The sequence below is a fragment of the Sander vitreus genome, chromosome 14 (assembly GCF_031162955.1).
Source record: "Sander vitreus isolate 19-12246 chromosome 14, sanVit1, whole genome shotgun sequence".
Taxonomy (NCBI): Eukaryota; Metazoa; Chordata; class Actinopteri; order Perciformes; family Percidae; genus Sander; species Sander vitreus.
Genome location: NC_135868.1, coordinates 1,545,001 through 1,572,016, shown reverse-complemented (window position 1 = coordinate 1,572,016; position 27,016 = coordinate 1,545,001). Strand labels below are relative to the sequence as shown.

Genomic DNA, 27,016 nt, shown 5'->3' with positions numbered 1-27,016 from the left:
GGAATCCGTGATCCGGCATCGGTAAACATTACTTAAAAGAACACGCCAACTTATTGGGACTTTAGCTTATTCACCGTAACCCCCAGAGTTAGACAAGTCGATACATACCCTTCTCATCTCTGTGCGTGCTGTAACGCTGTCTGACGCCCCCAGCATTAGCTTAGCCTAGCACAGATCATGCAGGTAACTGGTTCCAACTAACCGACTGCTCCGAATAAGTGACAAAATAACGCAAACATGTTCCCATTTACATGTTGTGATTTGTATAGTGACAGCGTGTACAAATAATGCCATGATCACCAGTCACGTTCGCTACAAACTAGCTGGTTCACCCAAATCAATAAACATTTACCATATAATGTCTAAGTTTTGGTTTTGTTGACGGAAGTAACTGTGCTTTTCGGTGTTGCTCTAATCACTCCGCCCAAACAGCAGTGCTTCCACTTTCTGAGAATATAGTTCCCACTTAGTATACGGTTAGAATATGGCTGTGTCTCATGTGACCTTATTATTTGTACACCCTGTGACTATACAAATCACAACATGTAAATAGGAACATGTTTGCGTTATTTTGTCACTTATTCAGAGCAGTCGGTTAGTTGGAACCAGTTACCTGCATGATCTGTGCTAGGCTAAGCTAATGCTGGGGGCGTCAGACAGCGTTACAGCACGCACGGAGATGAGAAGGGTATGTAATGACTTGTCTAACTCTGGGGGTTACGGTGAATAAGCTAAAGTCCCAATAAGTCGCCGTGTTCCATTAAGTATATGATTTGTACCTTTATACCGAAGACCCTAATAAAATGTAAGTAATTATATTTATTATGTGCAATAAAATCACATTTTTGACGGGCTTAAGATGCTTGAAAAAGTCTGCAGAGATCAGAACTAGTGAAAGTGTTGATATTTTATGGGTCTTACGCATCGATTTGGCAAAATGCTCAATAGTGCCTCCTAATTTAAAGCCCCCAACTTTAAATGTGACGTAGATGAAAGAAAATTGGTAGGCGTATGTACCATTTCTAGATGTACAAAAAAAGCTCTTTGAGGTATATCCTAAACCCAACAGGAAGTAAGCCATTTTGAATTTACTGTGCATTTTTCACCAGTTCAAGGTTTACTTTAAAGAAATCCTCCTGGAAATTAAAGCCGATCAACTTGAAAATAAACCAGTACAATCTAAAGACCTTAAAGATAAAAAGTTATTAAAAGCTTGAGTTTTCATTGAATGATACTGCAGTGGTGGCCATTTTGGCCACTAATTCCACGCAGGAAATAAAGTCTAAGTTGTACAGTATACACCAGGGGTATCCAAAAAGTAGCTTGTAAGCTACCGTTCCAGTAGCTCGCCAATAGGTTGACAAACTGAGACACTAAATGACCACGATATTAAAAGTGAGGTAGCTAACTTTGTGAGCAGCAGTAATGTTTTCTTGGACCCTGAGGGGAATATTTTCAGTGACGTAGCTAACTATTTGGGCTAAAAGAAGTGTAAAATAGTCATGAACCTTGACGTGAAGCTAAGATTTTTCATAGGCTTTGGGAATTGCAATTTTATTTGTGTACAAACAGTAGCTTCATTCAGCTCATGTGTGTTGTGTACATAAATGTAAGCGATGTGTAGCCACTTTTGTTTTTTTAAAGTAGGCCTTAGATTAAAAAAAGTTGGAGACCCCTGGTATAGAAAAAAAAAAAGTCTAAATTGTATACAGTATACACCAATGCACAGCCGTGAAGACCGGCATCCAGTCGCATACCCTGTCACACGGGGAGGTGCAAGGCTCGTCAATCGCTGCTTGCAGCTTTAATTGCAATTAAATTAAATTTAAGTGTTCCCTGAAATCCATACTGTTGCTCATTTAACATGTTTTCACCCTAACCCTCCACAGACTAGTTTTCAGTCTCTGGTTGTACAGTTGGATGTGAGTTCCTGGCTGGTTCTGGTCCTCCACAGTCCTCTCCATCAGCTTCTGTTACTATGTGTTCAGTTTGTAATAACACACTACATTAATTGTCCTTAGACAAAATTCAAACAACATTTAAGTAGAGATAAGCATCCACAGTTTACAGCTGTCAGAGCATAGATTAAAATGAATAGAAAGGCCATTAAACTGTTTCCCGTGGTCATTTGATTGGTACACAACAAAATGGCGATTGTTGAAAGCTGTCATGGTGACAATACGCGTCAGTGAGGCCGTAAACTGTGTTGCAGCTCGCTGGGAGGAGAGCCGCCCAACACAGCTCGGGAGATGATCTCGGAGTTGCAGGGAGTGAGGAGGGGCAGTTAGACCCAGTGACAACGGGTCAGCGGACCCGTTAGACCCAGCCTGGGTCTAACGTTAGCGGGTCACCCAGCCCGCTGTGAGCTCATTCTCTGTAACCGATGCAGCATGACAGCATGGCGGAACCAGCCAGAGAACAACTTTATATTATTATTATATTTATATTGTTATTTGGCAATTTAAATATATTAACATTTAATTAACATTAGCTTGCTAACTCTGCCTTAATGTCACCAACTCGCCACATCGTTCACAGAAAACGAGCCGAATAAAGCTGTTACTCGTGGCGATAGCAGTGTGCTTTGTATGGTTGAAGCATGAAGTTAATTTGACTCATTCAGCCTCAGCTCAGCGACTCACCGGAAGTGTCTACTGCTTTCTGATGTCACTAACACAGGAAGTAGACGTTCCTCTCCTGTGTGTTGTTTCATGTGATACTTTAAATGGCTACTCTGTCTAAAAGATTTCTTACAGACTGAACAGGTGAAAGCTTTCTCTCCTGTGTGAGTCCTCATGTGAGTCTTCAGATTTGAGTTGTGGTTGAATCTTTGATCACAAACTGAGCAGCTGAAAGGTTTTTCTCCTGTGTGAGTTATCAAGTGTCTCTTGAGATTTGAGTTTTGGTTAAATCTTTTCCCACACTCAGAGCAAATAAATGAGTCCTCTCCTGTGTGTTGTTTCATGTGATATTTTAAATGGCTACTCAGTCTAAAATATTTCTTACAGACAGAGCAGCTGAAAGGTTTTTCTCCTGTGTGAGTTCTCATGTGACTCTTCAGATTTGAGTTGTGGTTAAATCTTTTCCCACACTTTGAGCAGCTAAATGGTTCCTCTCCTGTGTGGATTCTCATGTGTAGTTTCAGGCATCCTCTCACTGTAAAAGATTTCTTACAGACCAAGCAGCTGAAAGGTTTCTCTCCTGTATGACTTCTCATGTGTGTCTGCAGATGTTGCTTGCGGCCAAATCTTCTCCCACACTCAGAACAGCTGAAAGTTTTCTCTCCAGTATGAGTCATCATGTGTCTCTTCAGGTGTGTCTTGCGGCCAAATCTTCTCCCACACTCAGAGCAGCTGAAAGGTTTCTCTCCTGTATGAGTTCTCATGTGTCTCTTCAGGTGTGTCTTGCGGCCAAATCTTCTCCCACAATCAGAGCAGCTGAATGTTTTCTTACATCTTGAATCATGTTTCAGAGAGTTTAAAGCTGACTGAGGTTCTCTGGTCTCCTTCCAATCAGTCCTGTCATCAGTCTCAGGTTCAGAAGAGTCTCCAGTCTGGTCTTCAGTCTCTGGTTGTAAAAGTGGATGGGAGTTCCTGGCTGGTTCTGGTCCTCCACAGTCCTCTCCATCAGCTTCTGTTTCCATGTGTTGAGTTTGTCTCTGATGAAGCTGTGAGGACTGAGCTTTCTCTTCATCATCTTTACTCTTCACAGGGACAGGAGTGAATGGGAACTTGGGGATATCAGCCTCCTCCAGCCCTTGAAGCTGCTCTCCCTCCTGACAGCTCCACAGTTCCTCCTGTTCCTCTTTAATGTGTGTGGGGGGCTCTGGCTCCTGCTGGTCCAAACTGGAGCTACACTCCTGCTGCTCAGGGGGAACCCAATCTTTAACCACTGACAGCTGCTCCACATCTGCAGGAAACACATACAGAGAAATGTTGTGGAACTGTATCTTATCACCTGGACTGTGATTGTTATAAAGAAATACTGATTGTTCAGTCAGTTACTTAGGTTACATCTACACTATTAGTCTTCCTTTTCAGCCTTGGAAAACTGTTGGAAAGTCTGTTGACTGACATATTAGGACCCTCTTGTGGTGAAATAATGCAACTGCGCTGTAAAGCACAATGTAGCGTAGTCGGTAATTAAAGTGACTATATGTAACTTTTTAATGTCTCTGTAACTGTCATTTTTCATATTATGTTCCCATAAGGCCGTCATCATCCGGCATGGTGAAAACAAAAACAATTAGCTTTTCGGGACTGATATACACATTTCTACTATAAATGAGCAAGATTTGTCGAAAAACATGGCTGCCATCAATCAAAGAACTTCTTAAAGGGCGGGGCTAGCAGGGAATTGCCTATAATTTAAGTTCTGCCACAGCAATCTTGTCTAAAATTGATGGAGACATCTGACACCACGACTGGAACGTACATACCAACTTTGGTTAAAATCCGACTAAGGGGGCAAAATCGCGGGACTTGCTGCATCTATTGCAGTGATGAAACAGGTGTGTGGTTGGTTTCACCACTTTTTCTATAGAGCATTAAACCATCTGAAGTGGTTTTGATCAGCTTTGTGAAGCTAGAAACCCGCTCAATGCTGCTTGCGGCTTTGACTTTGGTGATTGTGCTACTTCCTAAGCCTGCTGTAGTTCAGGTGGTAGAGCATTTGCCTTACAATAACAAAGTTTGCGGTTCGATCCCAGGCCCTGCAGTCTGATCTCAAAGTGTATGAATGTGAGTGAAAGGACTATTAAAGGGCTATGGAAATGCAGTCCATTTACATCTTTCTGTTGGCAGAGAAGGGTTTGAACCCGCAAATTGCCACTTGCGGCTATATTTATGCTTTCTTTTGGAAGGCTGGCTGCCACAAATCGCCACTTACTACAGTAGCTAATTAGGTAAATAAGGTAAATGCTGTCTAACAATTAACAAAAGTGACGTGGTAGCTGGCGTCCGGTATGTGCGCCAGTGTTTGTGTGTCGGCCCGCCCCAGTGAAGCTTGGACGTGTAGACAACTGCTCTAGCTTTACCAAAATGAAGACTGAACAGAACCATTTTGGTACAAACATTTACTCGCCATGTGGCAGACAGCCCTCTGAGATTTGCTCACCAAACAGAAAGTGTAACCGTTTGGCAACTGGTGAGTGTTAATTTCGGACTCTGTATATGGCTCTGTGGCCTATCTGAGCACAGTGGATTACCATGGCAACGTACAACTGTCTTTCCTCATGGCCAGATCATGCACAGTCTCGACAAAGTAGTTATCTATTTTCCCGATTAGAACTGTCGCAGCGCTAACTGGGGCTCAGTGCACACACACACACACACTCTTTTCATTAGAGATGTTCCGATACCAGTATCGGTATTGTTTCCGATACTGCCTGAAATGCTGGTATCGGGAAGTACCAACGGGGTACTTTTCCTCCCATCCATGAATGCTGTGTGGACTATCCAAACCTTCCTGCGCAGCACTGTGGAGGAAGGTCTGGAAATGCGAGACTAGTGTGAAAGGAACCCTACTCCAAAAATAAAATAAACCAGGTTCTCTTGAACTTTTATGCTCTTGACTTCTACAGATTTTTTCCCCCCTTTCTTTCCCCTAAAAATCCTGTTAACGTTGTTCCTACCTCTCTCTTCATCATCTTTACTCTTCACAGGGACAGGAGTGAAGGGGAACTTGGTGATATCAGCCTCCTCCAGCCCTTGAAGCTGCTCTCCCTCCTGACTGCTCCACAGTTCCTCCTGTTCCTCTTTAATGTGTGGTGCACACTCCTGCTGCTCAGGGGGAACCTCTTCTTTAACCACCAACAGCTGCTGCACATCTGCAGGAAACAGGAAACACACAGAGAGAGACGTTAACACAGAGAGACAGCATCAACAGTACAGAGTCTCTTTTCAAATCTCTTTCCGTGGTAAAAAAATGGTATTTCATGTTTCTGCATTCTAACTTTCAGCCCGAGTGAGCAAATGAGCTCCTGGGCAACCGGATGCCAGGACTCTCAGAGTGACTGCAAGTCTCTTTTGTAAACTTACTGGGTTAAGATGAGTTCTTTTATGGCGAATGAAAGGCTTGATCCGACCAAGTAGGTCATCGAATCAAATCAAAGCATTGACATCAATGCTGCTGCCAGTTCTGCCGTTGTTTATCTTTTTCTTCTTCTTCTAGTCTGTAGGAAGAGCAAAGTCGGTAGCCTTTCCTCATTAGCGCCACCTCTGTTCAGGAGAAGACTGCAACTAGTGACCCGCCAATGGCCCGGTTATAAATAGTTACGGTGATTTTTAATAACGTCACATATGCGCGCGCCAGCTGGGCTGCGGTTACTGTAAAACACACTTCATACATCCAGGGAACCGACGCACGGGACGGGTGTCGACTCGTTGTCTTCGGCACACATGTGCCGCATGATAGTTCACGTACACAGCGTATCTCACACACTCAGTCACACACACACAGACAAAGACACACACACAGAGACACACACACACATTTTTCATAGACCTTCTTTTTAACGTAAACACGTTCCACCAAAACAAGTTCCTTCCTGAGACTATTTTGCAGAGGCACTGTGGCTCGTGGAGCTTAGCACCTCCCAAGATGATTGATTGGTTTAAAGAAATGCCAATAAACCAGAGCATGTTTTTCTGTGTGGACTACCCAGACCAGAAGGTCTGGACATGCAAGACTAGTGTGAAAGGAACCCTACTCCTAAAATAAAATAAACCAGGTTCTCTTGAACTTTTATGCAGATTTTTTCCCCCTTTATTTCCCCTAAAAACCCTGTTACTGTTGTTCCTACCTTCCTCTTCATCATCATCACTCTTCACAGGGACAGGAGTGAATGGGAATTTGGTGATATCAGCCTCCTCCAGCCCTTGAAGCTGCTCTCCCTCCTGACTGCTCCACAGTTCCTCCTGTTCCTCTTTAATGTGTGGGGGGGGCTCTGGCGCCTGCTGGTCCACACTGGAACTACAGTCCTGCTGCTCCTCTTTAATAACAATCTGGCTATTGTCATCTGGAGGCAAAGCTGAAACACAGACAGAAGTAAGGCTGAATCCCATTTCTCTGTCTTACCCCTTCCCTTACCCCTTCGTCTGACCCCTAGCCCTCGAAACAGAGTGGTAAGGGCTAGGGGTGAAAACATACCCCTATGAAATGAGACCACTTGGTTACGGTTACATCATCATACATCGTCGCTAGCTGGCTGCTACATCACCAGGGGTCCGTTTCAGGAAGGAGGTTTAACAAACTGAGTCTAACCCTGAACTCTGAGTTGATTTACCCTGAGTTGGCAAACTCTGAGTTGGCAAACTCTGAGTTTTCGGTTTCAGAACAGCTGATTTGAGTTGGTTCAATCAACTCGGAGTAGGTTGACTCAGAGTTAAGCGCGTGCACCACCACAATAAAAAGGCAGCATGAATGGAGCCATGATATTAAGATTCACCATGGTAACTACCACAAACAAACTGGTTGGTGGAAATACTCATGCGCACATACAGCAAGTTTGAACATGTATTTCATTAAAAAAGCAACACAGCAGCTGCTGTAAAAGAGAGAGAATTGGTGTGGGATAAAATTGCTGCTCGAGTCAATGTGTAAGCATTGACAGTGTATTCATTTCATATTTAATCACAGGTAACCTATAATATTACTGGTTACAAACTCAGAGTTTTCACTAAACCTGCTTCCTGAAACGGACCCCAGAGGCGACAAGTACTGATCAAAAACTTCCAAGATGCCGTCTGCAAGTGTGTGTATGTTGATATGTTGGTTGCGTAGGTTTTGACAACAGTGTCTTATGCATGTTTATATTTTATAGTTGTTTTATGTTCACTTTGGTAGTGGTGGTGCAGATGCAGATGTTCTTATCTGTGTACTACTTAGGTCTGTTTGCAATAAAAAACAATTCTGTTTCAGTTATCACTGTTTTGAATGGCATTGATGTTCAGAAACACTTTCTTTGTTAACAAAAATCTGAGACGAGAAGAAAAACGAGAATTGGGATAGCCCTTACTCTCACGTGAACGCGTAAAACTAAGGGGAAGGGGTAAGACAGAGAAATGAGATTCAGCCTTACTGTCAGCTAAAGCTTAAAGATTGCAGGTTTCCCTCAGAAAAGTTGTTTAGCTCGGTGGCCAGTGTGAAAATTAGACTCCAACAAAGCTATAAGACTCCATAGGGCCCTACATGAAGTCAGTGCTACAAGCTAACTGGAGATTTTAAAATATGACTACGTCTAAGTACCAGAGATGTATAGTAACAAAGTAGAACTACTTCACTACTGTACTTAAGTACTAAAAAGCTGTATCTGTACTCAACTGGAGTATTATTTTTTCTCTTACTTCAATATATATTTTCAACAAGTTTAATACTTTTACTCTGATACATTTTTTATGTGCTGCATCGTTACAATTATAAAAATGTTACGAATCATTCCAAACCCACATTATCACTGCCAGAGCGGTGGATGGCGCTGTCACCAGGTTTGATGAAGCTGGCTTAAAATTGAGCAAATCAAGCTGTCTTATGAGAAGGCCGCATGTGCTCCCGTTATGCCTTTGGCTCCGCTGCCCGCCCGCACCGAGAACACTTGAGCTTTGTTAGTTTGTTTCGAGATGGAAGAACCAGAAACACCATCTTCAACACCTTCAACTTGGAGTGATCATGGCGGTGAGGGTGAGGAAGGAGACCACCCCTGGCCCTACTTAGAGTCCATGTTTGTCGGAGTTAAAGACAATTCATATAGAATGAAGTGCCTACTCTGCCTCCTGAAAGATTGTGAAATAATAGCCTTCAAAAATTCACCGTCAAATTTGAAGAGACACACCAAGGTAAGTTACAAATATAATACACAAATGGCACACCAGCTTGAGCTATCAGTAAGCGCTAGCTAACTAGCTAACTAGCTAACTAGCTACCCGCGGTTCATGACATGCTACGGTGTTGTACATTCCTGTCCTTGTACTGCTGCTACAGCCAAAAGAATTGTGAGTGTCCTTTAGGCTAAACATTTGAAATAATACAAACAATATGATATTCAAACTTTTGACTGCTTCTTTTAATAACTACATAACACAATACTTGTATTTTTAATTTCAGTACTTGAGTAGTACATTTAAAATAAACTAATTGCAATACTTAAGTACAACATTTTTTTAATACTTTAGTACTTCCACTTAAGCGTGGTGCTTAAACAGCACTTCAACTTCTACTCAAGTCACTTGTCTGATAGAACACTTGTACTTTTACTCAAGTCTGGGTCTCTAGTACTTTATACATGTCTACTACTACGTCTAAGTACCGGTTAAAGGAACACTCCGACTTATTGGGACTTTAGCTTATTCACCGTATCCCCCAGAGTTAGATAAGTCCATACATACCCTTCTCATCTCCGTGCGTGTTGTAACTCTGTCTGACGCCCCCACCGTTAGCCTGGTTAGCACAGATCCTGGAGGTAACCGGTTCCAACTAGCCTAGCTTAGCACAGATCCTGGAGGTAACCGGTTCCAACTAGCCTACTGCTCCCAATAAGTGACAAAATAAAGCCAGCATTTTCCTATTTACATGTTGTGATTTGTATAGTCACAGCATGTACAAATAACAAGGTCACATGAGACACAGCCATCTTCTAACCGTAAAAAAAAACTGGGAACTATATTCTCACATGTAAATAGGAAAATGCTGGTGTTATTTTGTCACTTATTGGGAGCAGTAGGCTAGTTGGAACCGGTTACCTCCAGGATCTGTGCTAACCGGTGGGTACGTCAGACAGAGTTACAACACATAAGGAGATAAGAAGGGTATGTATGGACTTATCTAACTGTGGGGGATACAGGGAATAAGCTAAAGTCCCAAAAAGTGGGCGTGTTCCTGAATGGTCATTATGTTTTTGTATCTTGTATTTGTTCTTATTAAAGACACACACACACACAAATGCGCGCACTGGTGGGTTTGGCGACGGCCTTTTAAAGAGCGAAGATTACAATAGATCTTTTTAACAAATGCTAATTTATATACTTCCTGTCGTATCGTTACTGAGAGAACAGATCACAGAAATCAGAGATCAACTGAAGGTTTAATGACCAAACCTGCTCTGTGTAACCGAAGCTGAGGGGTTGAAAACAGCGTCCAGTAGCTCCCGTTGTCGCTCGTTCTCCTCTTTTGAACGACAAAGTTCCTCCTCGTACTCTGCTATCGTTCTTTCAAACAGCCCAAATATCTCTTCAGCAGCCGCAGTTAGTCGCTGCTCCACCAACGCTCTCAGCATCTGGACTTTACACATTTTACCTCTTTCTCAACACAACTAAGACACTCTGATAACACACCTTTCTGCTAGACGCCATCTTGTTCAAAGTGTGAAGTTAGCCGCAGTGAAGACTACAGCTTCCGGTGCAGATTAGTTGCTAAACTTCAAAATAAAAGTCCGGAAGTGTTTTAGGCTTCTTTGTAAAAACAGAGGAAAATAAATGATTAAAATACACTTTTGAAGAAAGATAAATATTTCAATACATTATCAGAGATCTTAGAAAACAATGAACCAAATTCAAAAGATGATACAAGTTTTTGTCTCAGCGTTATATATACTAACATTTCATCTGTTTTTGTTGTTTGTCTAAAGGTGAAGTTAATGTTTGTGCATTTATTAGACAGCTTATTATCATATGAAATCAAAGTAATTAGTCAAAACTTGAACTTATCACCAGATAAGAAACTACCGCAACCAAGTCAAATAAATGAATAAACATCAAATATTCAAAAGCTTGGATAAACACGTTAACTTCCTCTCAGAAACAGCACATTCTGTTTGCATGTCCTGTCACCTGAAAGATGCACAACGCCTCAAACTCCATGTACGATGGAGTGCAGGTGTTTAAAAACATCTGGATTCTTGCAGAACTGATCATTTATTGATCCCAGAGGAAAGTAGCCACATTTTAGAAAAAGAATCCATCCTATCACCTCCGGTCCAGATTAGTTTGCCTATTTCATACGGGTAAATAATAAAAAATAAAATGTAAAATAAAAGTGTTACTGTTATATAGCTCACTTATTTCTGTCTACGTGCAAAACAGTTTTGACACAAGCGGACACATTGGTTTCATCTGAACTTTATTGAGCATTTAACAGTTTAATTAAACAGAGGGCTGAGCGCCGACTAGTGGACAACAGGCAAAATAACACTTGGCCATAACTCACTACACACATAACTCTTACACATTATGTTACAGTGAAGGGCTTCACTCATATTAACAGATCAGCTTCTGCAAGTCTTTTCTCACAGAGTTATGACTGTTTGTATGTATTATGAATTCTTACAAACCGAGCAGCTGAAAAGATTCTCTCCTGTGTGAATCTTCATGTGACTCTTCAAATGTCCCCTGATGTCAAATCTTCTCCCACACTCAGAGCAGCTGAATGTTTTCTTACGTCTTGAATCATGTTTCAGAGAGTTTAAAACTGACTGAGGTTCTCTGGTCTCCTTCCAATCAGCACTGTTATCAGTCTCAGGTTTAGAAGAGTCTTCAGTTTGGGCTGGAGGTACACTCCTGCTGCTCAGGGGGAACTTCTTCTTTAACCACTAACAGCTGCTGCACATCTGCAGGAAACAGGAAACAGACACAGAGAGACGTTAACAGAGACAGAGAAAGACAGCATCAACCGTACAGAGTCTATTTTCAAGTCTCTTTACGTGGTAAAAAAACCTGGTATTCCATGTTTCTGCATTCTAACGTGCTGTAAAGACTGAAAATTATACCTGAGGCTTATCTTATTCTTATTTAATTTTCTAGTCTGGTTTGAATCCTACTTAAAGAACAGGGACTACTTTGTGTCTATAGATAAACATCTGAGCGGACAAATATGAAATGTGGAGTTCCCCAAGGCTCCAGTCTGGGGCCTCTTCTGTTTAACATCTACATGCTTCCACTAGCTCAGATAACAGAAGACAGTTGCACTGATTATTTGTCTATAAGCGTTAACGTTTGCTGTGTGATCACATCAACACACAGTCACATGACTTCTCAAACCTGACGGAGGTTCTCCACTGTCCTTCAAAACGTCACAATTACCTTCTGTTTCCATGTGTTGAGTTTGTCTCTGATGAAACTGTGAGGACTGAGCTTCCTCTTCATCATCTTCACTCTTCACAGGAGCAGGAGTAAATGTGAACTTGGTGATATCAGCCTCCTCCAGCCCTTGAATCTGCTCTCCCTCCATTTCTTTTAGCATCTCACATCACACTTTCAGTCACTGTGACCACTACTAGGGTCAGAAACATTGTGCCATAATATGAACAATAACGTCGCTGTCAACAGGCTTATCTGCTGATAAGCACAGAGCGTCTCCTGCAGCCGGTAGTCAAAGGCAGAGGGACCGCAGCGTTCACCAACATTAGCTTCTTGTATTATTACGTCTTATACCTCTTATGTCTTATTACGCTGCTGCCACTGCCAAGGACAAGGGCAGACTGCAGCGTGTCATTCGGTCCGCAGAGAAGGTGATTGGCTGCAATCTGCCGCCGCTCCAGGACCTATACGGCGACCTATACGCCACCAGGACTCTGAAGCGTGCTGGAAAGTTGTGGCCGATCCCTCCCACCCCGGGCACAAACTCTTTGAGACGCTCCCCTCTGGCAGGAGGCTGAGGTCCATCAGGACCAAAACCTCACGTCACATGAACAGCTTTTTCCCCTCCGCCACTAGCCTTATCAACAAGGCCCGGAAAGCACCCTGACCCTCCACCCCTGGCTCTTCATGCCACTGTTCTCTCTCTGCTGTAATGCTCTTTGCTCTTTATTTATTTTTTTATTTCTATCTTTATTTTTAATTTAATTTAATACATACTGTGTACATATACTTATACTTATATATATATATATATATATATATATATATATATATATATATATATATATATATATATTATCTAAGATTATCTGATTTGAAAGTGCACCTTTTGGGCAGATTTTCCTTTTTATTTTTGTGTAATCTTAGTACTGGGCAGTACTTGAAGTTAGGCATTTGTTCAATAAGGCCATAAGGACATGGTTGTGTGCAATATGTTACAGAACAGAGCCCTTTGTTTATTATTATGATTTCATCTTGCTTGTATGCTGCACAATTTACATTACAGCAGAGGTGTACAACTGAATGTTTACTCAGAGTTCAATGTTCCTACACTAGTTCAGTTAGTATTTTGTATGTCTTTCAATTGTTTTTACTTGAATACTTACATTTTAAAGAAAATAAATAAGAACTGTTTTCATTCAACACTGTGCCCATTATTATCATCAGTGATTAAGTAACTCAGACCTTTAAAAACACATTTTTAAAGGATATAATCTAATTACGGTTATCGTAAAAATTGCCAAAGATATCAAGATATTATTTTTTTGTCCATATTGCCCACCCTTAATGAACGGACAGATTGGATAACATGGGGCGCCGAAATGAAAATAGCTCCGCCTCATGGTGCTTCGCAGCTATTCGTGGCGCTTCAGCATGCGGTGTGTTTCTGGCGTTAGGCTTACGTTGTTGCTATGATCATATGGCAGTATCTTATCTAGACCGTCTATAACGGAGAGATCCCCGTTTGGGTCTCTGGCCAAGTCAAAGTTTAGGGAAGCGGTTGTACCCTGCTCCACATCGGATGTGGAAAACAGAGGGAGTGGACACAAAGCAACGGACGGGTCTGCTTCAGAGCTCTGAACCTATAGAGCTCAACAGTGACCGCCCACACAACAAAGTCTTTTCCCCCGTATAATTGTTTCATGATGTTTTGAAAATTGCTGATATAAAGAGTTATAAGTCTGTAACCGAGCCAACCAGCTACAAGATGAATAGTGAGCAGAAAACATTTGATTCGGCGCAAAACAACATTTTGAAAAAGGCAGAAAAGGCAAAAGGTACAAGACTGATTACAGAAACTATCAGAGACTTCAGTGGTAGAAGCTCGCTCTAGCCATTCGCGGTTTCACGGGTACGGGAAATGTTTCTATGGTAACAGCGAGTTGGACCAATGAGAGACGTTGCTGTTACGCTTAGGATTGTGGGTACTGTATTGTGGGTTTTTCTCCATAGCATCGCGGATAAAACATGTTTTTCTTAAAAGCAGGTTGATTTCATACAGACTAACAGACTAACTAAGCCTGTATCCATTAACTGTATTTATGGACCCAAGCTCAAATAAAACCCTTACATTTTATTAAATTGGCTGTAAAAGTTATCTTTTACTACTAAACTCTAAATGAGTGCCACAGGACTTGTAACGTACAGAACAGCGTGTTTAGGATCCACAAATCATGGATTAATACACTTCAAAACACGAACAATGATCTAACCAACAAAATGACCAAGAATTAACTTTAGATAGCCGTAGTCTTATATGATTTAACAGGGGTTAGGAGGGAACAGTGTTGAGAATAATAATAATAACATGTAACTTTCTGTTTGGATCATAGCACAGTATTACAGGTATTTTGGCAAAAAAATGAATTAATTGACAAAGCACAACATTGTTACACTTTTTGTCATTTGTTTAAAATTTTATGAGCAATTTGTTGTATTTTAGCAAAATGCTGAAAGCAGCAGAAAGGCAGAACTGAGAAGGCTACATTTTAATATTATTTATCACAAGTTATATCATTATCACAATATTCAACAACGTTGGGGCATATTGTACAGTGTCTGAGTGCTGCGCAAATGCACGGTCGCAAGGAGTGGCGTCCGCCAGTAACCCCGACGCGCGCAGAAGCGCGAGGGCCCGTCCATCGCTGCTTGCAGCTTTAATTTCATCTGTATCTGTATCATCTTTTAGTCTAATTTGTTTAATATTTAAAATAATTGTTTCTTTCTAATATATCTGATAATGTTATGTAGTCATTGTTTTCACCTTCGTTTGACTAGTTTATAACTGAACCCATTATTACTAAACCCAGATATTACGCGCCGCGCCGTCACATCCCGCGCCACACACCACCGCAAGTAAATTCTCAACCTGTGGGAAACACTGGAAGACATTTTCTAAACTTTTGATTGTGGGCAAGACGCACGTTCGGGTAAACGTTTGGGGTTACGCCATCCCCAAGCTGGCGCCGGCCCTGGTCAACACAACCAGAAATCGGCAAGCCAAAGGAAGAGGAGCACTTCATCTGCTGGCCAACATTAACTGCAGAGAGATACATTTCTAGGTTACTTTGACAAAAAACTTCTAAACCTGAGCTGCAAAATACACAGCCCCACACACACACACACACACACACACACACACACACACACAGAGACACACACACACACACACACACACATACTGAAGCAGACTTACAGACTTTGTTGTGATTTGATGTTTGTTATGTCAGTTAATGAGCTTTGTGTGCAGGATTAATAATGCCCTAGGGAAGATTTCAGCTGTTTCTGTAGTTGTTTTTCCGCATGGATATTTTTAGATTTTTCCAACATTTTGTCATTTTCAGCAATTTTATTTTGGCATTTTTTTCTGTTTTTGTCTCTTTTTCAACTTTTGTGTCAGGTTTTTTTGAAATCTTTTTTCTTCTTCCATTTAGTTTTGTTGCTCAAAGATTTTCAGTTATAACTTACTTGCCTCAGGTGTACTGTGAAGTGGGTAAGACTGCTTTTAATGTCAGGCTAGCAGATACTGTTGACTTGAGCTAGCCTAGCACCAGCGAACTCTGCAACTGGAAGGACTGGATGAAAAGTGTTGAAAACGGTCTCCACCAGGGCTTAATTTGAGCCGGAACACGTTCCGGCACCTCTGACGTTGGATCCGGCACCTCCTGTGTCACTATGAAAAATGAATCACCTAAATGAAAAAAAGAAATGACTGTTTGTGTAGTGTTCAATGTTGTTATCTGTCTTGTTAGTCTTTATTCCCCATGGAAGTTCCACAAAAATCTTGTGTTTGCATTTTCGATGCGTTTTGATGTGAATTTTCAGGGTAAGACGGAGGGAGCGGAGGCACTTCAACAGCACGGCGCTGCACTCCAAGTGACACAGGCAGTTGTGCTGGTTGAGATTGCTGTTATAGCCTCGTTTCACTCAGGGGAAAAATGTCAAAAAGACAACAAAGCTTGCTTAACTTTTTCAAATACGCTGGCCAGTCGGATCCCAAACAAGCAAAAACCGTTTCTGCCGATGAAGAACGTGGAGACCACGGTGGGTTTTTTGGTTAATTTCATAGTCCGATGGATAATTGCTGCTTGTGAAAACGATTGTTGCAGTGTATTTATTTTTATTTTTTTACATTTTGCACCGATGCAGTGCATTTTCTGAAATAAAAATAAACATTGCCCTGATGTACACACAGCGTTGTTTAGGTTTTTTTAGTCAGAGAAGCTACGTAGGCAGTTTAATTTTGTATTTATTTTTTGTTTTTATTTTCCGGATCCACCCCCCCTCTGTGCTCCGGGACCTCCCACTTTACAAATTAAGCACTGCTACTAACGTACATGCTAGTCAACAGATGGTTTACTTCAAATGACTTCTCTTTATTTCATCCTGGAGGGTACTCAGCATGTCCTGGTGTACCACACCGGTCATATCAAATGATTATATTTCTTTACTTTATTAGCTTTACCATGGCCTAATTAGTGGCATAGGAGACACTATACATGTCAAAAGACCTTAAATAAACAGAAAGCAGCACTTTGAAACTGGGAAAAACAACCAGCACTACTTTATTTACAGTTTTTTTCGATTGCTTAAGCACCATTTTGAAAACAGGGACTGGTTTTTCAAAACTGTACACACAATTAGCAGAACACCTTAGACCCTTTGCAAAATAAAACACCCTTGCAAAAACTATACACTAATATATAAAAAACATTTTGTTACCCTATGAAAACACACACGTTTCATATGATGTAATTCAGTTTGAACCAGTTACACACTGCTGTTGCTAACCTAAAACACTTTTAGCAATTCTACTTGTCAGTAATTAGAGTACTGTAAATGAAGTACACCGAGAAAGTGCAAATATACAATACGTTTACCAAACACTACACAAGACCAATGCTGCAGACTGAGGAAAATATGATGCATTTCTCTCCATATACCCAAATCAGTCAACATGGAGAATCACTACATGTCCCAGTTTTCATACTACTTCAGTAGTGTGTAGGCTATAACACTGTTAGCTCAGCAAACAACAGACAAACATAAAATACTGTATCCAGTACAGGTTACAATAACAGTAAAAATCAGCAAATCCACCAATGTTTTATGTCTCTTACCCCCGTTGTTGTCCACAAAACTTCAGTGCCAACACTTTGAAATAAAGACAGGGAAAGCAAAAAAAGGCATTTCTAACATCACAACCAGGAAGCCAACTCCGTTTCGCAATACAAGAGCGGGGGAAGCCCCGGTGTAGCTTCGTCCTCGGTCACTGTCACTGGCCTGCTGCTGCATTTGTAAATCAGGTTGGTCCGGTCCGAAATCCTCTTTTTTTCTTCCAGCGAACGTCTTGTGAAAGTTTTTTTTTTTTTGTAAATCAGTGACAGAATTTGGTTACAGAAACTGCTGCCATTATCTCTACAAAAGTGATGTGTGTGATTGTAAGCTAGCAAGTTTTTGGAAGAGTGACGGTATCGCCTGCGTTAAGTGACCAAGAGCGTGAAGTTGAATGACAGGTGTCGAGAACCAATCAGATTGGATAAAATAACATGTATCCAATTCTGATTCGCCAGGGACGCAGCGCCCTGCGCCCGGAGGAGAATCTTTAAGAAACCAATTAGAGACCAGCTTTAGATCACATGCTTGCCGAAAGTTTAAAGACTTACATAGACATCCATTTGTCCGGCGTCCCTCCCATGAAACCGCATGAAACATCTAGTATTTACATAGAAAATACTTAACTGATTAAAACCATTTTTTATTAAATGCTGAGATGATTACTACCAGCCAGCACATCATATGAGTAGGCCTAAACTATTTTATTTTTATATTATTTTTGTATACTTAGTTTAAGTATGTATTTATTTTTCTGGAATTTTGATGGGTGCGGCGCCCTAGCGCCCTCTACTGACAAGCGGCCACTGTCTCCGAGACTGCTGGGCCTAAATTGTGCTTAAACATGATACACAAAATTAAAACATGAACCCAATGTGTATTGAATAAACTCCTATATTGACACATGATTAATAGTGAATCTTGCAGGGCGCCCAGATAGCTCAGTTGGTAGAGCAGGCTACAATATATAGAGGTTTACTCCTCGACGCAGCGGCCACGGGTTTGACTCCGACCTGCGGCTCTTGGCTGCATATCATTCCCCCTCTTTCCCCCTTTCAAGTCTTCATCTGTCCCGTCAAAAATAAAGGCAGAAAATGCCCCCCAAAAAAAATCTTTAAAAACAATAGTGAATCTTGCTAAACATACGTTACTTAGAAAGAAGTGAATATATGTGTGGGCGCTATAAAATATCGGGTGGTTACATTTGTCTGATTTCTTGATTATATGAACCCATATGATGGAGTGTACTTTTTCCTACCACACAATATAATGTCTTCTATCTAGATGTTGATACATAAAGATTTTTGTTTGATACTTAAGAAATTTTGCTTGGACTTAAAAGGCACAAACATTATTCCATGTCATCAGTCTCAGGTTCAGAAGAGTCTCCAGTCTGGTCTTCAGTCTCTGGTTGTAAAAGTGGATGTGAGTTCCTGGCTGGTTCTGGTCCTCCACAGTCCTCTCCATCAGCTTCTGTTTCCATCTGACCAACACATTTATGTGTTTTGACATGAGAACGCCAGGCAAATCTTTTGTTACAAACACTGCAGCTGAATCTTTTCTCTCCTGTGTGGACCACCATGTGTGACCGTAAATGTCCACTCTGTGTAAAAGATTTCTTACAAACTGAGCAGCTAAAAGGTTTCGCTCCTGTGTGGACTATGGCCATGTGTGACCGTAAACCTCCTTTCCGTGTAAAAGATTTCTTACAAACTGAGCAGCTAAAAGGTTTCTCTCCTGTGTGAGTTTTCATGTGTGACCGTAAATCTCCACTCTGTTTAAAAGATTTCTTACAGACTGAGCAGCTGAAAGGTTTTTCTCCTGTGTGAGTTCTCATGTGGTTCTTCAGTGTTCCACGTTCAGTGAAAGCTTTACCACACTCAGAGCAGCTAAAAGGCTTCTCTCCTGTATGAGTTCTCATGTGTGTCTGTAAACTTCCACTCTGTGTAAAAGATTTCTTACAGACTGAGCAGCTGAAAGGTTTTTCTCCTGTGTGGATTATCATGTGTAACCGTAAATTTCTAGACGTTAAAAACGTTTTCTTACAAACTAAACAGCTGAAGGGTTTTTCTCCTGTGTGGATTCTCATGTGTCTCTTCAGGTGTGCCTTTGTGCTAAATCGGTTCCCACACTGAGAGCAGCTGAATGTTTTCTTACATGTTGAATCATGTTTCAGAGAGTTTAAAGCTGACTGAGGTTCTCTGGTCTCCTTCCAATCAGCACTGTCATCAGTCTCAGGTTCAGAAGAGTCTCCAGTCTGGTCTTCAGTCTCTGGTTGTAAAAGTGGATATGGATGTGAGTTCCTGGCTGGTTCTGGTCCTCCACAGTCCTCTCCATCAGCTTCTGTTTCCATGTGTTGAGTTTGTCTTTGATGAAGCTGTGAGGACTGAGCTTTCTCTTCATCATCTTCACTCTTCACAAGGACAGGAGTGAATGAGAACTTGGTGATATCAGCCTCTTCCAGCCCTTGAAGCTGCTCTCCCTCCTGACTGACACACAGTTCCTCCTGTTCCTCTTTAATGTGTGGGGGGGGCTCTGGCTCCTGCTGGTCCACACTGGAGCTACACTCCTCTTCTTTAACCACCAACAGCTGCTCAACATCTGCAGGAAACACAGAAAAAGGGAAAGTGATGACAGGCGAAAACGCGAGTCATCTTCAGTGGGGCTTTCAACAGATGGAGACAATTACGGGATTATATATGATTCCAAACCCACCCCGAATAGCAACACTCGAAATGCAACAATGCATCTGTATGTATTCTGTTATTGTAAATTAATGATTTTCTGTCTGAGCAAAACATTCATCGCAACTATATGACTTAATTCTACTATACTTTAAATTTAAAGTTTGTGATTATTTCGTGTATTTGTTGTAATAATTGCTAGTTGAACATAGTCAGTGCTTGGATTCACCCTTCGTTTGTTCCTTCAAAGATACCAGATAAATTAATCAAATTAATTGAGTATTTTAAAGGGAACACTACCAATGAGACTGTTTCACAGTTCAATTATCGGTTTTACCGTTTTGATTGTCAATTTGGTAAAGTTATTAATACGCATATTCATAACTTTATTAATAAAACATCTTTGATAATTTGCCAATAATTGAATCGATACCCCTACCTATTCCCAAAACCAAAAACCAACTGGTACCACACCAAGTTCCTGTGATTCAGAAAATCATTTCCTTTAAATGCTTTAATGAGACTCAAGTTATAGACTGAATGAAAGACAAACAAGCACTGTTGCCGATGTGGAAGATCACATCAAGCAGCACAGTGTACTCTGAAAAAGGCATATAACATATGTAAAGGTAAACACCTACAGACTCTACATAAAGTCAACACTTGTGAGCGTGATGGAAGGTACCTGCCTGGTTAGCTCAGACACCAAAAACCTTTACCTGGAGGAACCGACTCCACTGTTGTTTCCATAAAGGTAATCAGAGTCATCCTCCGGCATGGTGAAAACAAAATAGACACCTAGGCGGTCTTAGATCATGGCTCTGATCATACTATGCTGCTGCTCCAGGAACTCCAAAAAAACTTTACGTGAGAACTATCCGTAAGGACATCCAGACTCTTCATGGTGCCTCCGTCTCCTTCCAATTCCCTCTGTAGTGCAGCCACAGAAATCCTTCCAGAGAGTCAATGCCTTCACCTCCCTTGCTTTGGGCTAGCTGAACTTAAGTATCCAGTGGCCACCCTTGAGAAAAGGCACAAGCACTTCAAAGACTTGCCTCTACACCCCTTCAGCCGTGTTTCACCCTTGCTGCTAACTGGAGCTGACCGCCTTTGCTTTATAAGCCCAATGGAACCCGTACACGTAGGACAAACAGGAGGGCCAGCGGCAATCAGAACATGGCTGGACTTCCCTACCAGCTTGGGACTCAAGTGTAACTTTGACGCTTGAGTCACAGTTACAGCCTCAACAATGCCTTTTTACATCTCTCAGCCCCTTGTCGGTTGAGTTGTAGATAAATGTTGAGAAGCATTGGCAAGTTGACACTGCCTTATAAAAGTGGAATTGGGGGGCGGCTACGTTCAAAAGGCTTGTGGTAACAGCACATAAAGTTTAGCAGTCTGTAATTAAGAGGCATAACAAGAGACGTCGGTCGAGTGTGAAGTGGACTTTACTGCATTCAGATGGTTTAAGTTGTGTCTGTCTCTGATGAACTGTGAGTTCCAGTCATTTATGTCTGATCTGGATATTTATTGAGTGTTTCACTGTGTTTTGGTTTATTTAATTGAGACTGATTTGTTGATGAAGAGCTAATCTAATCACCATGTGGCTTGCTCATGCTAATGCTAGTTTAGCTGTTCCTCTCTAGTTCTAGTAAGACTGTTGTATTTGGACAATACTGGGTTTCCACCATATACATGTAGCAGCGGCACATTGCCGCACATTGCCATTCATAAAGTCGTAATTACACGAATCTGCAGAGCCGTCTGCTCTACTGAACTTAAGCGAACAGTGACAGGACGTCATCACGTCATCACTCACAAAGTCATGGCAACCAAATAAACAGCGCGAATATAGCAATTTCTCAGGTAGCTTGACAAACAGCGGTGAAGGCCGCGACATGAAAACCGCACTCACACGGGTACCGTGAAATATGACAGCTACATTTTATTGCAAAATAGCGTTGTGGAAACTCAATTTGACGAATCTACTGTTTATCAGACCCCAGATGAGACAAGAAGCTAACGTTAGCAAACCCTGCAGTCCCTTTGCCTTTGACTCCCCGCTGCAGGAGAAGTTGTATTCCCCTAACTGACACGCTGTATTAAATTACCATTTAAAACGTTTTCCAGGTTAGTGGGAATGCATACCGCTCAAAACCAACATGAAAAATCTTAGTAATATTTCCTCAGCGTTTTGTTGCTAAACTGTGTGTAAAATAAGTGGTGACGTTAAATCACCCGTTTCAGGTAACGGCACCCTAAGGTACCGTCTATTTGCTGGATTGTTCCGAGGTAACGGCACACACACACACACACACACATACATACACACAGATGTATTTTACACATGTTCCACCAAAACAAGTTCCTTCACAAGACTATTTTGCAGAGGCACCGTGGCTCCGTCCTCCGTTAGCACCGCCCAAGACGATTGTGATTGGTTTAAAGAAATGCCAATAAACCAGAGCACGTTTTTCTCCCATCCAGGAATGCCGTGTGGACTAGCCAGACTTTCCTCCGCAGCGCTGTGGAGGAAGGTCTGGACATGCAAGACTAGTGTGAAAGGAACCCTACTCCTAAAATAAAATAAACCAGGTTCTCTTGAACTTTTATGCTCTTGACTTCTGCAGATTTTTCCCCCGTAAAAACCCTGTTTACGGTGTTCCTACCTTGATCTTCACTCTTCACAGGGACAGGAGTGAATGGGAACTTGGTGATATCAGCCTCCTCCAGCCCTTGAAGCTGCTCTCCTTCCTGACTGCTCCACAGTTCCTCCTGTTCCTCTTTAATGTTTGGGGGGGGCTCTGGCTCCTGCTGGTCTACACTGGAGCTACACTCCCACTGCTCCTCTTCATCAACAATCACTTCCAGAACATCTGGAGGTAAAGCTGAAACACAGACAGACATACATTAAATATCACTCCCAACAATACTTTGATAATTAGCTGATTTCACTGTGATAAGGACTCAGCTTCACAGTGAAATCATCCGATTTATTAGCCTGGATGCCAGCCGAACCTAAGGCAAGGCAGCTTTATTTGTATAGCACATTTCAGCAACAGGGCAATTCAAAGTGCTTTACATAAAAAATTAAAAACAGATAAAATACGAGAATAAAAGTTACAGTGCAGTATAAGAAATTAAACATTAAAGAGCAGTTAAAAACAGTTAAACATAGCCTAAAGCAGATCAAATCTGAGATTACTTTTACTCTCCTTTTCCCAGGCAAAGCACTATTTTGGAGAGTGCTAGTTGCCGACCTGCGGATGAAACCAAATCCAAAAAAATGACTACCGCTCTTGCAAAATGGGTGGCAACTAACTGCAGACCTGTCAGCATCGTAAAAGACTCGGGTCTTAAAGACTATGGTTGGCATGTTCTGACCCGTCTTATACATTGCTGTCGAGAGGGACAGCAGTTTCAAGCATACATAGCCTGTACGACACGGAGAAAGCAGCCACACTGGAACTGCTGCAAAGTGATCCAAGGTGATCACTGGACGTCAGTGAGTAATCCAAATTATTCAGGAGTTACTGCACACTATATTGACTCTAGATTCAAATGTGTGACTAGATTCACACATTTTTCTTTTGTTTACAGTAAATAAATAAATATTAAACGAATACAAATCTTAAAGTCAAGTTCATGAAGTCACTTTCTTTGCATTCATTTGATTCCCAATCAAGATACACCGGAATTGCTTTCCTTTGTTAATATGTACTTAAAAACAGTTCCGAAATGCTAAATAATAGAATTTTAATCATGTGATATAGAAATAGAAATTCAGCGATTAATCGCGATTAAAAACATTAATCGTTTGACAGCCCTAAAAATTATCAATAATCCATTTTATTTTTATGTTACAAACAGCTGGTCGAAATGGCAGAGTTTTAGACCGAGCCTCAACGACCGCCTGAAAGCACCGTAACGTTATATGGTCGTGAGAGATAGAGAGTGACTGAAGAGAGAGAGCGCCCAGCGGCGTTAAAACAAAGCCGTAAATCTGAGAAATAAAACATGTTTTCACCGATTCATCACTACAAATGCAACTACAGCAAGCATCTCACTATCACTAACGTATTCACATTCATATTTACATAATACATGATATATCCAGCTACAAAAAAGTCTAAAAGTCGGAAGTTAGGACGGAAGTGCAAACTATGGAGATGATACACCGTCTTGTCTCGTCTCATTGGTGTTGAGTTCTGTTGGCAACTCCGTTGCTCTGATTGGTTGTAGGTCTATCCAATTGAGTGCAGAGGCATTTTCTTTCTTGGTTCGGTTAAAACACGCCCCATAATCACAGCCCAATAGAGTTGTATCAGACTCATATTCTGACTAGAATCTGAGTATGATGACGTCAGGCTACCGATTCATCCCAGGTCCCCAAAGATCATCTTCCAAAACCCTTAAAAAAACTCATGCCTCCACCCGGCTCTGGCTGTAAAAGCTGTCGTGGTCTGTCTGAGAAAATCTCCGAACTGGAAGGTAAGGTAACTTTGCTGCACCGGATCAGACAGCAGGGCTCCAGACTGCGACCAAATGCTCGCATTTTGCAACCAACATCTGTCAATCAAGGTAAACTACAGAGGTCCGTGGGTTAGATCGCCTTGAAATCGCCTTGGTTTCCACCGCCAAAGTGTCAAAAGTCAATTTCATTCACACGCGCAGAAAATAACTTGGAGAGCAGAGTTTACCCGCGAGAATATGTATGCCTTCCAGCGCTCGCAGAGCGGACACACTGTGGCGCGTGGTGGCTGCTCTGTACGCGTGCTGCTTAGCCTCTTTCCTTCTCCCTATGTTTTTAGTTTTAACGCTCACAGCTGCCTGTTCAACTCTCGATTGTTGAATCGGTGCATGAAGGACAACATCTACGCGTGTGTAATGATATAATTTGCTCGTGAGTATGTTTTATCGCACTCGCGAGATATGACATAATCGTGACTTCATAGAAAACCTCCTTTTGTATGAAAACATGCAACTGATTAAGACACAGACATTAAAAGAGTAGCTTATTATTGTATAAGTGGTGCAGGGGTGCACGGAGCAAAAGTCTGTATTGGTGCTGCGTATGCTCTCTACTGATTTTACAATCCTCTTGTCAGAATGTTTTTCTGCCACAAACGCAAACGTTCCTTCGGTTGAACTCGCCATATAACGCCGCAGCTTGCTGGTCCGATGTGCGGGATCAGGTGACTGCCGGGGGCGGATGTCTTTGATCTCCTTTAGTATGTCGTCTTTCACGCTGTTGTACAGTTGTGGAATTGCCGCATGTGACATGTATGTTCTCCCAGGCCATTCGTACTGGCTGTCAAATGTTTGCAGTGTTTGTCGAAATGCAGTTTCGCAGTAGTTTTTGGGACTTCCTACGCTAAGGAACCGAGAGTGGTCATCCAGTCTCTTTGGGAGAGAGAGACGGAGAGAGAGGGACAGAGACAGAGGGAGAGAGAGAGAGAGAGAGAGAGAGAGAGAGAGACAGAGAGAGAGAGAGACAGAGAGAGAGAGAGAGAGAGAGAGAGAGAGGGAGAGAGAGAGAGAGAGAGAGAGAGAGAGAGAGAGAGAGAGAGAGAGAGAGAGAGAGAGAGAGAGAGAGAGAGAGAGAGAGAGAGAGAGAGAGAGAGAGAGAGAGAGAGAGAGACAGAGAGAGAGAGAGAGAGAGAGAGAGAGAGACGGAAAACAAACAAGCATGCAAATGGAAATTATCACGGCCGGAAAAATTATCGAACTCATTTTTTTATCGTGCGATTAATTGATTTATTGATTTATTGACTATCGCGACAGGCCTACGGCAAACAAACAAACAAACAATGGCGTCTCTAGGCTCTGGTAAAAAAAACCATCAGCCCTCGCCGGTGTCTACCTCCTACACACCTGATCACCTGATCACCCATACAGTATATGTAGACCTCACCTGGTGGCTAAGGCTGCGTGGTACTTTCAAAACAAAAGCAACAAGGCACAGTAACATAAAGGCTACTCGGAGAGGGACGTCACTCACTCGCTGTGTCACAGATCTCACAGAAAACATGTTAGTTGATTCATAGGAAGATTTTAACTGACCAAGTTTTGTTGTTCTCACCTCTGTATTCTGAGGATATTGCTGTTGGAAATATCCGTGCTTTGTGTCATAGTGGCGTTTAACATTTCCACTCTTCCCAACTCCAACGGTCTCTGTGCAAATCAAACACAAGGGCTTCATGCTGGATTGGGGGGGAAATAATCTTGGTCAACTTTTCTCTTCTTCACATATTTGGAAAGTGACATCCTCACCGCGACGTAGCCTTCACTGACAGAATACGCCGAAGTCTCACTTTCTCGTTCCCGAACCTGAACTCACTATGAAAGTTTGGTTTCGCTAATACGGAACGTGAAAGCCAGCCGACCTATAACTCTGTAATATTAAACATGTAGCCTAGCCTGTTATCAGACAGTTAACTCTGTAATATTAAACATGTAGCATAGCCTGTTATCAGACAGTTAACTCTGTAATATTAAACATGTAGCATAGCCTGTTATCAGACAGTTAACTCTGTAATATTAAACATGTAGCATAGCCTGTTATCAGACAGTTAACTGTAATATTAAACATAGCTAGCCTGTTATCACAGTTAACTCTGTATAAAACATGTAGCATAGCCTGTTATCAGACAGTTAACTCTGTAATATTAAACATGTAGCCTAGCCTGTTATCAGACAGTTAACTGTAATATTAAACATGTAGCATAGCCTGTTATCAGACAGTTAACTCTGTAATATTAAACATGTAGCCTAGCCTGTTATCAGACAGTTAACTGTAATATTAAACGTGTAGCCTAGCCTGTTATCAGACAGTTAACTCTGTAATATTAAACATGTAGCCTAGCCTGTTATCAGACAGTTAACTCTGTAATATTAAACATGTAGCCTAGCCTGTTATCAGACAGTTAACTCTGTAATATTAAACATGTAGCATAGCCTGTTATCAGACAGTTAACTCTGTAATATTAAACATGTAGCATAGCCTGTTATCAGACAGTTAACTCTGTAATATTAAACATGTAGCATAGCCTGTTATCAGACAGTTAACTCTGTAATATTAAACATGTA

The 27,016-nt window shown here is 41.6% G+C and overlaps 2 protein-coding genes across 6 annotated transcripts in view; both read right to left on the bottom strand.

Moving 5' to 3' along the window:
* Window positions 1-27,016, bottom strand: part of LOC144528450 (uncharacterized) — a 62,689-nt gene that overhangs the window by 32,915 nt on the left and 2,758 nt on the right. Inside the window, exons 2-4 of one of the 5 annotated variants that reach the window (XR_013502903.1) lie at window positions 26,201-26,321; window positions 26,010-26,101; window positions 22,727-22,815 (exon numbers count right to left, since the gene is read on the bottom strand). The exons of 1 other annotated variant lie outside the window; for it this stretch is intronic. Coding sequence is in view for 1 of the 4 variants with exons in the window: in XM_078267026.1 (XP_078123152.1) it covers window positions 20,929-20,948; window positions 22,597-22,815 (239 nt within the window). In the remaining 3 variants the exon portion in view is untranslated. Of the gene's footprint in view, window positions 1-20,525; window positions 20,949-22,596; window positions 22,816-26,009; window positions 26,131-26,200; window positions 26,322-27,016 lie in introns of those variants that run through there. 3 more of the 5 variants (XM_078267026.1, XR_013502902.1, XR_013502901.1) reach the window with 3 other exon arrangements.
* Window positions 743-19,693, bottom strand: LOC144529217 (uncharacterized). Its single transcript, XM_078268222.1, has 4 exons — window positions 18,597-19,693; window positions 6,803-7,030; window positions 5,633-5,827; window positions 743-3,909 (listed from the first exon to the last, which is right to left on the bottom strand). The coding sequence occupies exons 1-4, from the start codon at window positions 19,594-19,596 to the stop codon at window positions 2,639-2,641; spliced, it is 2,694 nt and encodes an 897-aa protein (XP_078124348.1). The 5' UTR covers window positions 19,597-19,693; the 3' UTR covers window positions 743-2,638.

Excerpts from the sequence above, each read along its gene's own strand:
- LOC144529217 (XM_078268222.1), bottom strand. The coding sequence starts at position 19,596 with ATGGAAACAGAAGCTGATGGAGAGGACTGTGGAGGACCAGAACCAGCC. Across the intron at positions 7,031-18,596 it reads TGAGACTGATGACATGGAAT|CTTTGCCTCCAGATGACAAT; the intron begins AATGTTTGTGCC and ends TCTGTGTTTCAG. Across the intron at positions 5,828-6,802 it reads TGATGATGATGAAGAGGAAG|ATGTGCAGCAGCTGTTGGTG; the intron begins GTAGGAACAACA and ends TGTTTCCTGCAG.